The following is a 16,468-nucleotide window of genomic DNA, read 5'->3' on the forward strand; positions in this document are numbered from 1 at the left end:
TGCTGTAAGGATTACAGCCTAGGGTGTGAAATTACAGTAAATTATATAATACAGTACATTAGTACCCATATACCTATAACCTAATATTGAAAACTTTCAGACATGACAGCATTAAGCCGTAAACTGGCAATGTTTCCAAAAATATTGTGTATCATGTCAATAAGGATTCAAGCATTAAATTCTTAATAGTTTTATATCTTAACATGGCCAATGGTAGGAAGGTTGAAGCTGCTGAAGTTCCCTCTGGATATATTACTGATAATATAGACATACAATTTACTGTCTATGAAATCAAAATAATATATTGCACAGCAGTGTTTAACTAAAATTCTTGATAGATAATATTATTAATGATAAAATACAAAATTCAAAATAAGCTAATCAAGTCAAAAAATTGAATCATCATATTATCAATGTTAATACTTAATAGGTAGGTATTCACTTATTAGTTATTTCTACATATTGTACTATATTATGTATATTATTATAGTATGTACTTATACCTTATATTAAAGGACTGTAAGTATAAAATAATAAATAATTTATCCCTAAGTATGATTTAAAATATTATTAATTTTATATATTTCTAGTTGCAGAAACTGTAGAAACAGATAGGCAAATAAATAGCCAGTGAATAATTTTTGTGAAAGTACATAAGCCTTTAACAATCAATTCATTACAATATAACAAAACAATAAAACATAAATCCATAACATAATATATTTGTATTTTGTATTTATTAAATGATAAATAAGAAATGTTATTATATATATTTATAACAATACAACCAGAGAATAATATTTTAGGTAATTTTAAGTTGGTTTATTTATTTTTAAATAAAGTGTTGCTTCGAATTATCATTATAGCATCTAGAGCTTCTGAAGACAATGATGATCTAAGATCTGATAAAATAAATTTCAAACCCGAGAAGCTTCTCTCAACACTAACCTGTAAAAATATTCAAACAAAAAATATATTACATTGAATATAAAAAACGATAAAATATTAAATTGCATTTATAACAATACTGTTTGTAATAATATATGATGCAGATAAAAATGAATAAAATAATTTACTGGAGAACATATATGATCTCTTCATACATATTCCACTGACCCCAGTGGTAAAAACCATTTCTCACTCAAGTATATAAATGAAAATCGAAATTTACTAACTTGTGTAGCTAGGACAGCGTGAACAACACAAGCTAGTTTGTAAAGATCAGGTTTATCATATTTTTGTTCTTCCCAATAACTTAGTATATTGGTTTTGTAGTGGAGTCGTTCAACTTTATTAAAATTGTGTAAAGCAATTGATATATCGTTGGAAGAACTGGGTTCACTGTTCAAGGACAAATAAGATGATTGAGATGATTAGAACTATTTCTAATCATCATCTTCTTCAATACCAGAATTATTGACATTATTTATATCTAAATCAACTAAAAATGAAAAATTAACCATTAATCAATAAATCCTTATCAAAATTAGGAGTAACGTTATCTAGAGAAGTATTAATAAGCTTATTGCTTCAAATTATTTTTATATTTTACCTAAAGATGTATTATCAACAGTATTATGCACTTGGCCAATATCATCTTCATTTAAATTAAGCAAAACCTTCCAAGTCTTTATTAAATGATTAATAGCATTATTTTTTTCATCTTCAGTAAGCAAGCATCGATATATAGGATCGAGAAAAATAGCTAAAAGTTAAAAGTAATTGTTTTTATTAAAATCGATATAATCAATCAATTAAAATTACTAGTTTAAAATTAAAATAAAACATTATTTGTCATTTTGTGATTTAAATAACCAATAGAGTAATTTAAACATTTTATTTAGAAGTGGTAAAAATAATATTGCCTAATTAAAATAACTTCACTTAATTACCAAAGTTGCCTTTACTTAAATAAGTAATTTTTATACATTGAAAAATTGTTCTTTATGATTTGATCCAATTTGTATCATTTAATTAAAATGCTGACAACATAATATAATATACATTGAAAATAATTTGTCGCAAGCTAGGTATATAATTTTAAATTTGATTAAAAAATGTATTATTTATTTTAGCAATTTTTTTTATACCTGCTGGCTAAGACAAAAAAAATAGGAATATTGTTTTTTATCTTTGTATCATAGTATTCCCACAGAATCTGTGGTATTCCATATAAAATTTGAATGAATTTGATAAGAATAACAATTTTGAATTTAATAATAACCTAACTATTATCTTAAATGTAAGAGGGTATTTTTTTGGCAGTGACAATGATTTCCATATGTTGTCTCTGTACTACAAATTTATAATGTATAGCAAATTCTATGTTAACAATAATCAACTTTATTATTATATTTGATATTTTTAACAATAGAGACTAGAGTGAAATGTGAATTGACCTATTATCACATTTAAGATTAAGAACATTATATAGGGCACCTAGAAGGTTTATATTCAATATTTGAATTTTGAAGCAAGATATGAACATTTTAAATTGTTTAATTCCTTAAGAACATACCTGATAAATAAACATTGTTTTGTATTAACAGCTCTTGACGTTCTTTCATAGACTTTAATATTTGTTTTGCTAGTATGGTACCATTAGATCTCAATCCATTAATACATTTCCACCATATACCATACAAATCTCCTAGAGTTATCTCTTGCTTTTTTTTTTTTTTTTTTTTTTTTTTTTATTTTAATATCGGTAAAAGATTACTAGGCCTCACTGAGTAAAACTCGTGTGGAGGCCTAGGAGTTATCTTATATACAACACATTTACATTTATCCTTTTCTCCTTAAATAGCTACTCAAAAACACAGTTAAAAATAGTAACAGAAAAACAGTAGTATAAGTAATATATAAAAAGAAGACAAAAAAGAAAAAAAAAGAAAACAAATTAATCCTAAATCTTCAATATTGTAGCATCGTATTCATGGTGAAGCCAATGTGTGATGTATTTTTTGAAAATAGAAAGTGACATATTAGCCACTTCTTTGGGCATTATATTATGTATATGTGTCCCAACAAAATCATATATTTTACTACATCCAGCTTTTTTTGGATATTTTAGCGAATAGTTATTAGTAGCATATCTAGTGTTGACTTTGTGATTTACAGGGGATAACAGGTTATGTTTTTTTAGGAAAATGGTGCAGGTTTTTATATATAGTTTATTTATATTAAGTACATTAAATTCTTCATATAATTGTTTTGTAGGATATCTCCATTTTTTGTTACAAGCAACTCTAATAATAGTATTTTGGCATTTTTGAAGTCGTGATAGCACATTATCATAGGCTCTACCCCAACCAATTATGCCATATGTGATTAAAGGTTCAAATAGAGTTAAGTATATAAGTTTTATGTCTTTACAATCTAGTATTTCACGTAGTGATTTCATGATGAAAATCATCTTTCTTAACTTATTGGAAGTATTAATAATTTGATTTTTCCATTTCATATCATGACACATTTAGATACCTAAGTATTTGTAATTTTTGACAATGGGAACAGATTTACACTGGCAGTGATTTAATAATAAAGTTTTACATTCATGGATTTTTAGTTCATTTAAGGTAGGTAGGGTACATTCAGATAGGGGGTGAAGTAGTATGGCTGATTTATCTAAATTTAGAAATAAGTTGTTTTTCTTTAGCCAGATTTTAATAGACAGTAAATCTGCCTCAATATTAGCGAAAACTTCTTCCCAGGTTAAACCATTACAAATCAATACCGTATCGTCAGCGTAACAAATAATTTTGCTATTTAAGTTTAGAAGTTTTATATCATTTAGCTGAATATTGAAGAGTACTGGAGAAAGTGTTGTACCCTGAGGAACACCACATATAATAGTTTGCTCACAGGAGATGCTATCATTTATTTTAACCCTCTGTTTTCTTTTTTCCAAATAAGATTCGAATAGTGAGTGAACCGAACCAGTAATGCCTATGTCGTGCATTTTTTTTAGAAGCTTTACATGGTCCACAGTATCGAAGGCTTTCGTTAGGTCAAGATAAATAGTTGCGCATTTTTTTCCTTCTTCCAGTGTACTATAGATCATTTTGGTTACAATAGCTATGGCTTGATCAGTGCTTTTATCGGGTCTTAAACCATATTGGTGTTCAAATAGTAGGTTATTCGATTCTAAGTAATGTACTAATCTTGCTTTTATATTTTTTTCAAATAGTTTTGCTACATTTGATATTACAGATATTGGCCTAAAATTACTAATGATAGAAGTTAGACCTTTCTTGTAAATGGGTGTAATAATTGCTACTTTAAAAATATCAGGAATTTTATTTTGGGTTAAACATAGGTTAAAAAGATGAGTGAGAGGTTTAACAAGAAAAGTAATATATTTTTTTAGAAGATTAGAGGATATGTTATTGATACCAGGTGATGCACCATTTTTTAATTTAGAAGTTGCTTGTAGTATATCTTCATGTGTTATCAGCTCAAATTTATTTAAGGGGGAATTATTTGACATAATTGTATTGTTAGATCGATGGATGTTAGACAAATTATTTACATTCGCATCGTTATTCAGTTGTGTTACTAGATCCGTTGCCACATTTATAAAATAGTCATTAAAATTATCGGCCAAGATTGAGGCTGGTTTTCTGACATTAGGTTCAGTATTAGCTTTTATATTATTTAGTAATTCATTAAAATTATTTGATTTAATGTTTCGTAAGGCTAATGTTGCTATTTTAACTGGTAATAAAGCATCAACCTTAAATATAATACAATTTAAGTATATTTTAGTTAAATTTAAATATAATTGTATCAATTTAATTGGTGTTTAGTTTTGTTCATATATGGGGGCAATAAATGTTGTCAAAATATATTTTTTTTAATTAATAGAAAATGCAGCTTCAAGTAAATTATAAAAACCAATATACTATTACATACAAATTAAATATTTAACTTACAATACTTTGAACAGATATCCACTCATTATCTGTAAGTTTTAAGTCGGGGTTGGTTTCATCATGTGCCTTACAAAACATTTTTAATTCAATTAATCTGTATAACATGTTGTATATTGAATTCCATCTAGTTTCATTGTCGATCATAGCTAGTTTTTTAAATTCATTCTTACTAACCAACTTGAATATGTTGGTGTTCTGAGTTTTTTCACTACCTATTATTGTAGTTATATAAATAGAATAATTATTTATGTTCTAAAATATACTATTTTATTTAATGGTTTTATAAAAATTATCATCATTTACCTGTCTAGCACGAGAAATGCAATTTGTAATAGAAGCAATCTTTAAACCGTCATGAATGCATAGTTGCAATGTATGTACAGCGCATCTCACACACGACGTTATTGCTACAGGAGTTATGGCATTAAGAACACTGTCTTCTAATTCATTTATATCTGCATCACCTTCATCAGCTTCAACTATAAAACATTTATATTTAATCAAATTATAAAACAATAATATCAACAAATGTATCATAGAATATGTTAATCATATATATGATATATTTATTAATGCATTTATAATTTTTTTTTTTTAAATTAATACTTACGACCGAAAAGTTCATTTTCAATGTCATCAGTAGCAAGTGGTGTTCCTTCATTGTCATACTGCCATAAATCGTCATCATCGCGTTCACTGTTATTGTCATTTTCAATTGGCATTACATTACTGTCTTGAACCTGATCTGTCTCATTGTTCATAATTCTAGCCAATTTCACCATGTTTGCAGCATTGTCACAAGTTATAGAATACAATTGTTCCTTTTTAATGTTGTATTTTTCAAGTGTTTCAAGAAGCTAAAAAGTAGAGAATAATATATTAATATTGCAATTATTATCAGGCTTATAAAATGTATTAATAAAATTAATTTTAATAAGAAATATATTTATGTAATTATTTATTTTTGTATTATACTTAATAATAACTAATAAATATTAAATGAGTATTACCATCTTTTTTAAATTTACTGCAGTATGCTTTTCATGCATTTCGACCATGGCCAGTGTTGACAAACATATTTTTCCATCTTTCGTATACTGAATATTTACCTCTAATATGGAACAATAATGACGCTTCACACAATCAATTTTTAAGCTGACAAGCTGATTTTTTACATAAGTTTTTATACTTGAAACTATTTCATTTGAAGCAGACAATATGTGAGTCTTTATGTTATGCGAATTTATGGTAAAGTCTAAAATGTTAATTAAAAATTTTTTAAAACTTGATCCGATACCCAATTTAATTTAAAATTAGTTTCATACTTTCGCCGATAGCTTCAGTCAAAGGCTTTAAAATTTTCTGAAAACCAGAATCGTTGAAGATGGTAAATGGACGGCCATTTACCGTGACAATTTCAGTGCAAGCTTTTAACAAAGTTACCCGATCCATTTTTACAAATAGATTTTTCTTACTTGTAGTTATGATCTTGTCCAATGGTCCATGTTTCTACAAATAAATTTATATTTTAGAATTAATTTAAATATTTAATACATTTATAGTAAATGTAACATTGTAAAAAACTACATAGGTTTTCACTTTCACATTTGGAATTATTTATTAATTTATTTTTATGTGCCTACATGCTATATAGATATTTCAGTACTTGGAATATGGTAAAAATACATTTTTATCGCTCCAAAATGTGTAGAAAATTTAAAATTAAAATTATTTTAGTACTACCTAGGTATTTAATAGGTATTTTAAACAATTACAAAATTAAGTTGGTTTTACCTTGGATGGAAATGTCGCAGTATCATCTAGTCGACGTTTTTCTTTTTTATTTACAATCTTTTCATTCTCAATATCTTGTTTGGATTTTACTAAAATATTCCATTCTTGTGGATGTGATGTTTTTATGTGTGTCTCAAGGTTATGACTATGTTGACCTTTCATAACAGGTCGACAATACCCTTTGACATTACATGTCGATTCGTCTTTTTCAATGTTATAGGTGAAAAATAATTTGCCAACTGGATTTGTAGGTTTTCTTCCCATTGTACAAAACCAAGTAAAAAACGGTAAGCAGTTGCAAAAAACTTATAAATAAAATTTTAGACCAAAGTAACAGTATAAAACAAAGAATCATGAGCATTGAATATTAATAATATAATGATTTCTTTATAAATTAACCATGAAAATTAGCAACGGCTCAAATAGATAACAATACCGACAACCGTATAATGACAAATGACTACAAATTACAAAGTTTATAATAAGCACCGAAATCGAAAATCACCGATATTACCCGATAACGATTTCCGATACTTGGTGTGGTAGTGATCGAGGAGGATAATATTATATTATTATGACGGCTGTTGATGGTCATTGGGAAAAACCAGCAGACTAGGCCACGAGCGAACATATAATTTATAAGCAGAAGACAGCCGAATTTAACAATATGAATTGTTTAATTTTATAACGTTTGCGATAAGCTAATGCCTAATAGTTTCGACAAAAATAGCGGCCAATGAATATCGAAACATATTTTGTAGACTTTTATATTACGATTATAAATTTCCAGTTCCTATTTTGGTTTTGAAATTATTTTAATTTTTCTATTTGGTTTTAAATACCGGTTTTCATATTTTTTGATTACGGTTTTGATTTAGAAAATCGTTATGAAATTATTTTTATTTTCATTTGATTTCAAGTTCCGGTTTTCATCTTTTTCGGTATTGATATTGATTTAGTTTTTGATATTGGTTTTTATCGATATTTACCGATATATAATACTGGTTTTAAAAACGGTTTCAAGCCCTGATTAGATTATACTTCGTATTTTTCGAAAGTTTGTATTCGGAACCAATTCCGATGTGTGCCGCCTACCTAAAAATATCGGGAACCAATTTGGATATGTGTTGCTTGGAATGTCGGGAACCAATTCGGATGTCAATTTTCAGGCATGCGAACCAATTCGGAAGCAGTACTAGAAATGCAGATGTACAGGTAACGGTCCAATATGCGACCAATACAGTGATGTTTATCTATATTGTTTCAGTCCGTATTGTTGTAAAATGTCTTTTTCATATCATATCGATCAATAAGTCATTAAAAAAGGATTTTGGATTTTGACACAACCTCCACCACTTTTCTTGACGTTGTTTATCTTGTAAAAGGGACGTCCCATTTTTTGTAATGTTGTACTTGGATTTCATAATTCTTCATAAGGCTTAAATTTGTTGTGGTGTGCTCCTGCTTCCACTTTAATAAATAATTCTATGTGGGTTAACTGTTTGATGAATATATTCATGAGATTTAATGTTGAGTACGCTCTCTATTGGTCATTATAAATTATCGTTCTAGTTTTTATTTTTTTTTTTAATAATTGGTAAAAAAGTTTCTCGGTTCTGTTTTTCAACGATAAAAAAATCGCTAAACCTAATCTTTATGCGTGTCATCGGATTATTGGTCAGTCATAACCCTAGGTCTTTTAAAAATTGAACACATGTCATTTTATCTCTTATAGGTGACCAATAGTAGATGTCATGTTGAGTCAAAAGAAAAAAAGAAAATTCACAAAACGAATGCGCACGAGTGAAATTGGAACTTTACTGGCTGAGGACAGTGAAGGTAAGTATTGGAGAACTATAATAAAATAGAATAAAATTCCATAACGTAATAATCGCAATAAAGAAATCTATAGATTTTATCGGTAAGTCGAGTAATATTTGTAGGTCGCATATTGGACCGTTACTAATGTAGGTACAAAAATGGTTAGGGAGAAGTCTGTGGACTTTTCTCCCATAGAAACATTATGTGAATTGCGATAAAAAGTCAAATTGATGATGCCAATTGAAAAAAATATATAAATTTGATGAAATTGCATTTCAAAGCGGTCATAATGTGGTAATGTTTCTTCTTCGTCACTATCAACACAATCCAATTTAATTAATCTGGACGCAAGTCGAGTGTAGTCGCCGAAAAATAACACTTTCAAAATGGCAGATATAAAAGTTTTGGTAAATACTAAATAGGTCTTTAGATGCAAATAGAGGATTGGGCAAAATGTGCTAAACATGTAACTAAATTCAAGAAAATGATTTGATGAAGGAAGGTTTACAAGACGAAATTTTGGACCCGATTATTATCACAATTAATCATGACAATAGATCTACTGACGAAGTCGATGAAGCATTCGTGTAGCGGGTGATCTACTACCTCGTTTTAGGTGTATCAGGTAATCTATCGTATTATATTAGATGTAGTTGGTGATCTACAATTATTATTACCTATTATTATACGCACATTATCGCAGCAGACCGCAGTGTCGCGGTGGATTCATTATGTTGCGATAACCATTAATGACACTTACAACATGACAACAGTCTTAAAATGAAAATACTTCGAAAAATGCATGACATTACATTGAAACTATTACATCGTCATCTGATTGAAGCATGGTGGAGATCAATTAATCCTCAACATACTTTTTAAAATTTTAAATGATACTAAAAATGTTTACTGTAATTGAAATTTGTATTATATTTGGCTAATTATATTTTATTTTTTTATACTTGACGAATATTGTATGATAATATAATAGTTTGTAATAAAAAATATTTTATTTTTATAGAATTAAAAAAAATATATTTTTATTAATTTGTACGTAGATCACTCCTCTTGAATTCACAGATCATTCTACTGCATAGATCACTTGCTACACGAATGCCGACGATGATGACAACGAATTATTTTGATATTATTTGTATAAATATTTTTATTTTTATTTTAATAAGTTATTAATATTATTATTTTTAAATACTATTGTTATTATTAAACAAAAAAAATTTTAATAGCTTACATTATATCGTTTGAAATTATTTTAGGCGGGGAAACAGTTGGAGTAGCTCTGATGAAAATGTCCACTTGGCGCATGACGATCGCGGCTCACTTATCACCATGCATACTACAATATATCACAGAAACTTCAGACTCTATCTTAGTCCGTGAGAAAAACGTCAAAAACCCAATCGTAGAATATAGGTTGATTGATGTTTTAATTACTTTGGTTAAATAATAGATAATCAAAACAATTTGTTTTAAATCGTTTAATCATTACCTAATTAAATAATTAAATTAGTACCATAGTTTTATATGTAGAAACGCATTTGATGGAATAAATTAGTTTCAATTTAATGTCTTACGTACCTACATGAGTGATATTGTACTAAACTAAAATGAAATTGTTCAGTGTTTTATTGTACTTACATTGTTATTGCTTAAATTACATTATATTGCAAAGAATAATAATTTACTAAACCGTATTAAATACTTTTTATGTATGTACAAATAGTTATAATAGATAGAAAGTTAGTTTTAGAATATTAAAATACTGTTTTAATATGTATTAAAATTATCCATCATTTCATTAGCTTAAGCATGATGGAAAAACATAGGTTACAACTACTAATGATGAACTTAACCAGTAGAAATAGTAATAACAATGTGCAAAATGATGAACAAAACATTTCAAGTCAACATTGTACAGACATTATTTTTAACGTTACAGTTGTTTTGGGTGACTGAATTAAATAAGTTCAGCCATAGGAAATCAAGGTAATAGTCAAACACATGAAAATGAAGTATCTAGTAGTAATTTCACTGGAATATAATGCAGATAATTTAAGGTTTCAAATTACACACTCAGTACTGTAGTGGAGGGTATTTAGCGGTATACTCTGTATACCTTCTGATCATTACGAATAAACACCGTATACTTTCTGGGTATGGTCGTATACCCTCTGTTGTAGTGAAATAAAATAAAATATATTTATGCATATTGGGACCATGATACGGTAATGAATTGATACCAAAAAAATTAAAACCCATTTTAAATACAATTGTATCTATCGTTGCCAACAATGTTCAACAGCTGAATGTGAAAGGAGATTTAGCCTCATTAATAATATTATAAAAAATTTAAGAGCATCGCTTTTAATTTCAATCCAGTTCAATGTTTATTAAATTTAACGGCCTACCTATTGAAGTGTTCAAACCAGAAATGTACGTAGGGTCATGGCTAGAAGACTCGTCTAAGAAAAGTGTCGTTCAGCAAATGATAATCAAGAATCTGTTCTAAAAATAATTTAACAAAATTGAAATCCAAGGAACATCTATGGAATATTTTTCGGTAAAATAAATATTTATTAATAGTAATAGTAATACAACAATATTAATAAAAATGTTATGTTTTAATTTTAATTTGTTGATAGTTCACAATATGTATACCATAACACCTAATAATGATTGGTTATATCCTCTGTTTTTTTTAAACTGATCATTTCAAAGTGAAGTGAATTTTGATATTATAGTTTTGATCAAGATATTGTGTAAATGACTGAGAACATTATAAAATCAAATAAGTATTATGATAGAAAATAATAGGCAGTATTTGGTAAAAAACTTTTTAAAATCTTTTGGAATAAATACTCACATTTGAAAAATAGTATTCCAAATATGTATTCTGAATAAAATAATTGGAATGCTATTAAAATATTTTTGTTTTAAATATATTGTGATTGTAAATTTTAATATACCCATCTACCTATATCACTATGAAAATATATAATTTACAATAATAAATATCTGTTATAATTAATTTACACTCCAAGATTCATGGTTCATATCCTCATATAATTTATACAAACATATAATATAATCTTACATTAAGGTTGGCACAATTAAAAACAATACATACCTAAGAACTAAACTAGGAATTTAAAAAGTATTTATTTGAAAAAAATATTATAATATTTTCAGATTAAATATTTGTTACATTTAAGCATAAATATATTTTTGAAGTTTTCATCAGTAATTTTCCCTCTTTTTTTTTTAGGCAATACGGCACTATCATTACTAAAGACAAGTTATACAGCTCCACTGCTTAACAGTGGTATGTTAAATTTCACAAATACTTTTCTAATTAGATTTTTGGTTAAAAATTTGATGTTTCCTGTTTTAAAAGAAGAGTTACTTTAAAGTTATTTTTTTGACCAATCAAAATAATTATTTATATCTTCACTGTCTGGCGATTCACATTCTGATTTATTTTGTTCAAATATCATTATTTATCAAGCCAGGTGGTTTTAAAATACGTATGAGAAAGTGCAGCATACATTAAAAATGGACCACAACTGTTTACTAAAACGTTTTTCTGCACCATTATTGAGCAAAATAACTAAAAATCGCCATATGTGTCGAAGTTTGATGAAAATGGAATGTTCTGTCCAATTAAGGCAGTCCAGAAAGCAAAACGCACGTATACAAGAAAAATAATTTTAATTTAAAAAAGACATGTTATTAAAACTTGTTTTAACTATTAATGAAGCCTCAACTGTACTTACATCTAATTTATTTCGAGATTTTGTTTGATGTACCATTCATTAATGAAAACAAGCGTTCTGCTGCTGTATTTGACCCAGGCAATGAAAAATAAAATTCAATAACTATTAATAGATAATAAAATTTTATATTAAGTTCTTTAAAAGCTGATAACCAACGTTATTCAAGTGATATGTTATGTCATTCTTCACTTTGTTCTTTGAAATATTTTTGAACATTTTAAATTTTTCAAAAAAATGGTTTTAGTCAATGTAAATCATGTTATAAGTTGTAGTTAAAAATCGTATTAAATGCTTTATTATTCTAAGTGATGATTATTTTGGAGTAAGTGTCACCCATAAAAAGTCTTTTAATTCGGAATTATAATAGATCCATTCATACCAATTGTAAATGTAAATTGGTAGATTTTATAAAAACTATCACATTTACTTTTAAAATCTAGTTTAGTGCTGTGTCCTTCCTCTTGATTTTTTTTTAGTTCATTTTTAACTTCAGTTTTCAACAATTTCAATAGGTAGCTGGTAAATGTTGGCTCTTAATTTTCTTAATGTAACAGGTAATAGTCTTAATTAAGTTGACATAATACAAATTTTTACCCACTATTTTATTTTATTTTTATTTTTATTTTACAATATACGGGTTTCCCCTATAACATTAAGTACAGTACAATATATTAGAATAATAGTAGAAAATTGAAAAGTAAAATAATATATGTAAATAACAGAATTACAATTATAATAAGACAGTTTTTAAACAATTAAAACGCTTATATTAAACTTAAGAGTTTATTAACAGTGTTTAAGAAACATTAGAACAAATTATCATCAAAAGAGGGGTCCTTATGGGCAAGTGACATAATTCGCCTTAAAGGCTCATTTTGAAAATAATTTGTGTTGGCGGAAGGAATAAGGAAGGTCACATGAGTACGAGATACATGCGAAGGAACTTTGAAGTTAATTTGGGAAAGCAAGCAAGAGGAATCAATATGGTTAGTAATTAGACCACGAATAAATTTTAAATTTAAAGTTCTTCTTTGTTCAGCTAGAGTAGGCAGGCCAAGTACGTTAGCGATATTAGTATAATCGTGAGCTAAATGGGGAATGCCTAACACAAAACAACAAAATCTTAAAAATCTAAGTTGAACACGTTCGAGTTGGTTAATATCAGAAACAGTGTACGGATCCCAGACAACCGACCCGTATTCTAAAATAGGACGAACTAAAGCGCAATATAGTGATTTTAACGATTTTGACAATTTAAAGTCTTTAGATAGACGCATAATGAACCCTAAAACTTTAAATGCTCTACTAGTAATCATAGCAATATGAGGACTAGGACTAAGGGTACTAGATAATTTAAAACCCAGATCGATTAGATTATCAACGCGTTCAATTGTCAAACCTGAGATATTGTAGTCAAAAAGGATAGTAGAACGAGAACGAGTAAACGTCATGACTCGGCACTTTGAAGCATTGACTTTAAGGCCTATTTTAAAACACCAACTAACAAAACAATCAAGGCTACTTTGGAGGTTCTCACAATCAGCTGCTGAGTTTATTTTCATATAGAGCTTCATATCATCTGCAAAACACAAAAGTTTACACAAAGGCAAGGCGTTACGTACACTATTGACAAACAGTAAAAATAGAATCGGTGATAAATGTCCACCTTGGGGAACACCAGACGTAGACGAAAAGATATTTGACTTGACGCCAAATAATTTTACCCATTGTAGCCTATTTGTTAAAAAAGAACCAAACCAGGAGAGCAAAGGTTCACCAAAACCAGACGTTTCGAGAATTCTCAGTAAGACACTATGATTAACAGTGTCAAACGCTTTGGCTAAGTCAGTATAAACTACATCAACTTGAGACCGTTTTTTAAAAGAGTCAAATACAAAATTGGAAAAAACTAAGTTGCATGTAGTAGTTGATCTTCCCGGACGAAACCCATGTTGATCTTCAATAAGGATATTGTTTACTGATGGTTTAATACTGTTTAAAACCAAGGATTCAAATAGTTTTGATAGGTGAGACTGAATAGAGATAGGTCTAAAATTAGATATATCGGATTTGATACCTGATTTATGTACTGGCGTGACAGAACTGAATTTAAGAATAGTGGGAAAAATACCCTCATCAAGAGAACGCCTGAACAGCAAAAATAAAGGATAGGCTATAATAGAACGCAACTGAAATAGAAAAACGCCGGGGAGTCCATCAGGACCTACATTTTTTGCACCAGACAACTTAGAAAGACTATGAAAAACGTCATCAACAGTGAAGTATGCATTATTAGGTAGGTCAAAAGATAGAATCTTAAGATCATTCACATCATCATTAACGACATCACATGAGTATACAGATTTAAAGTATGAGGCGAACATGTCAGCTGCATCCTGTTCATTAGAACTTGAAGCACCATTAAGCGTTAATGTTTTAGGAATATCAGAATTGTAGCGTTGTTTCTTTATAAATTTCCAAAAATTGGAAGGATTAGCATTAATTGATAGTTCCGTTCGATCAACAAATTCACGATACAATTTTTTCGATACGTACTTATAACGGGCCCTAAGAAGTGAAAAGTGTCTGTAATCAACAGGGTTAAAAGTGGACTTAAATTTAGCATGAGCCTTTTTCTTCATGAATAAAATTTGTTTTAACTCACTCGTAAACCAGACAGGGAAGGTAGACTGCTTAAAATGGCGCTTAGGGACAAAGCGTAGTACAGACTGGTGAAAAGCATCGTATAAGGTATTAAAAGCTGAATCAACACTGAGAGCAGATAGAGTAGAGGGCCAATCAAAACTAGAAATAAAATTATATATATTAATATAGTCAGCATTATCAAAATCGAAGAAGGAGTGAGTGCTATTTAAACCAGGAACATGGATGTTATTATAAAAATTGATAGATAGAGGGGGGGTGGTAGGGGTCTGGTGGCACTAATGAATCTAAAGATTCATTGACTGAAAGAGAATCAACATTACTAAATACTAAGTCTAATAAGGATCCATGCTTATTAAGGTTGCTGTTATTTTGAAAAAAACAATTAGAGGCAAAAAACTCGGGGACACACGGAGCACAACAATGGGAGGACGAGAAGATTAATCCAGAGTCATCATTATCCCATACGACTTCGGGTAAGTTGTAATCGCCACAAAACAAATATTTATAATTAGGATAAAGATTAAGAACATGTTCAACAGAGTTAATATGAGATTGATAGACATTGAGTGGGGATTGAGGAGGGATATATACACAACTTATTAAGAAGTTAATTTTATTAAAGAAAAAACGAACAAAAATTTATTCAACATTTAATTCGGAGACGGTTATAAGAGAAGAAGGGATATCCTTTCGAACGCCAATAAGGACACCTCCCCCGAGAGAACAATTGCTAGTAAGAGAGGATCTATCACATCTAAAAATATTATAATTATGTAAGTTCATTATCAAAAATACCATTAGTTAGCCATGTTTCAGATAAAATAATAAAAATGTGATCAAGCGCAGCGGCATTACATCTAAGATTTACTAATTTGGATCGGAGACCACGACAATTTTGATAAAATCCACGAACTGGCAGACCACTAACTGACTTGGTTAACGATGACTTGCATGATGATGGAATCCAGTGTTTTTTGATTTGGCAACACGTACTTGAGGTGCACCATTGACGTAAGAAATTTCAAGATTTGTTTCACCATTTAACTTGCGATTTTCAAGCTCAGCATAACAGGACCGAAGCAGAGTACGTTGCATCAACGTTTTATCACTGACTATACGGAAACCCGTAGGAAATTGAATACCATTTTTCACCAAATCTCTAAAGTCGGAAACCAGTTTACTAGAGGACTCACTGCTACCACACAACAGTTTGATTGGACGAGATTTTCCAGCAACAACTTTACTAAGACGAATAACTTTGGAGTTATCCGGAATGATTAAACTATGAGGTTCAAGCAAACTGCGAATGGAAGAACAATCATCCGAAATCCGCTGGGCTGCCGAAGCCGAAGAGGACTCAGGTACACCATAAATAATTGTATTTAAAGAGCATCTTTGACGCTCAAAGCTTTCCTGTAACACCTGGGAGATAACATGGGAGCTTTGGCTAGGTGAACCAGC

At 28.9% G+C, this 16,468-nt stretch overlaps 1 protein-coding gene across 1 annotated transcript; it reads right to left on the reverse strand.

Moving 5' to 3' along the window:
• Positions 1-822: 822 nt before the first annotated feature.
• LOC132925256 (uncharacterized) lies at positions 823-6,992 on the reverse strand. The gene is given in 12 exon segments (XM_060989663.1): positions 823-948; positions 1,176-1,366; positions 1,553-1,705; positions 2,519-2,671; positions 4,693-4,735; positions 4,935-5,102; positions 5,105-5,146; positions 5,238-5,413; positions 5,545-5,791; positions 5,945-6,189; positions 6,260-6,443; positions 6,729-6,992. Coding segments are annotated over 12 exon segments (1,992 nt in total).
• Between the last annotated feature and the right edge of the window lie 9,476 nt (positions 6,993-16,468).

Source organism: Rhopalosiphum padi, chromosome 3 (genome assembly GCF_020882245.1).
Source record: "Rhopalosiphum padi isolate XX-2018 chromosome 3, ASM2088224v1, whole genome shotgun sequence".
In the NCBI taxonomy this organism is placed as follows: Eukaryota; Metazoa; Arthropoda; class Insecta; order Hemiptera; family Aphididae; genus Rhopalosiphum; species Rhopalosiphum padi.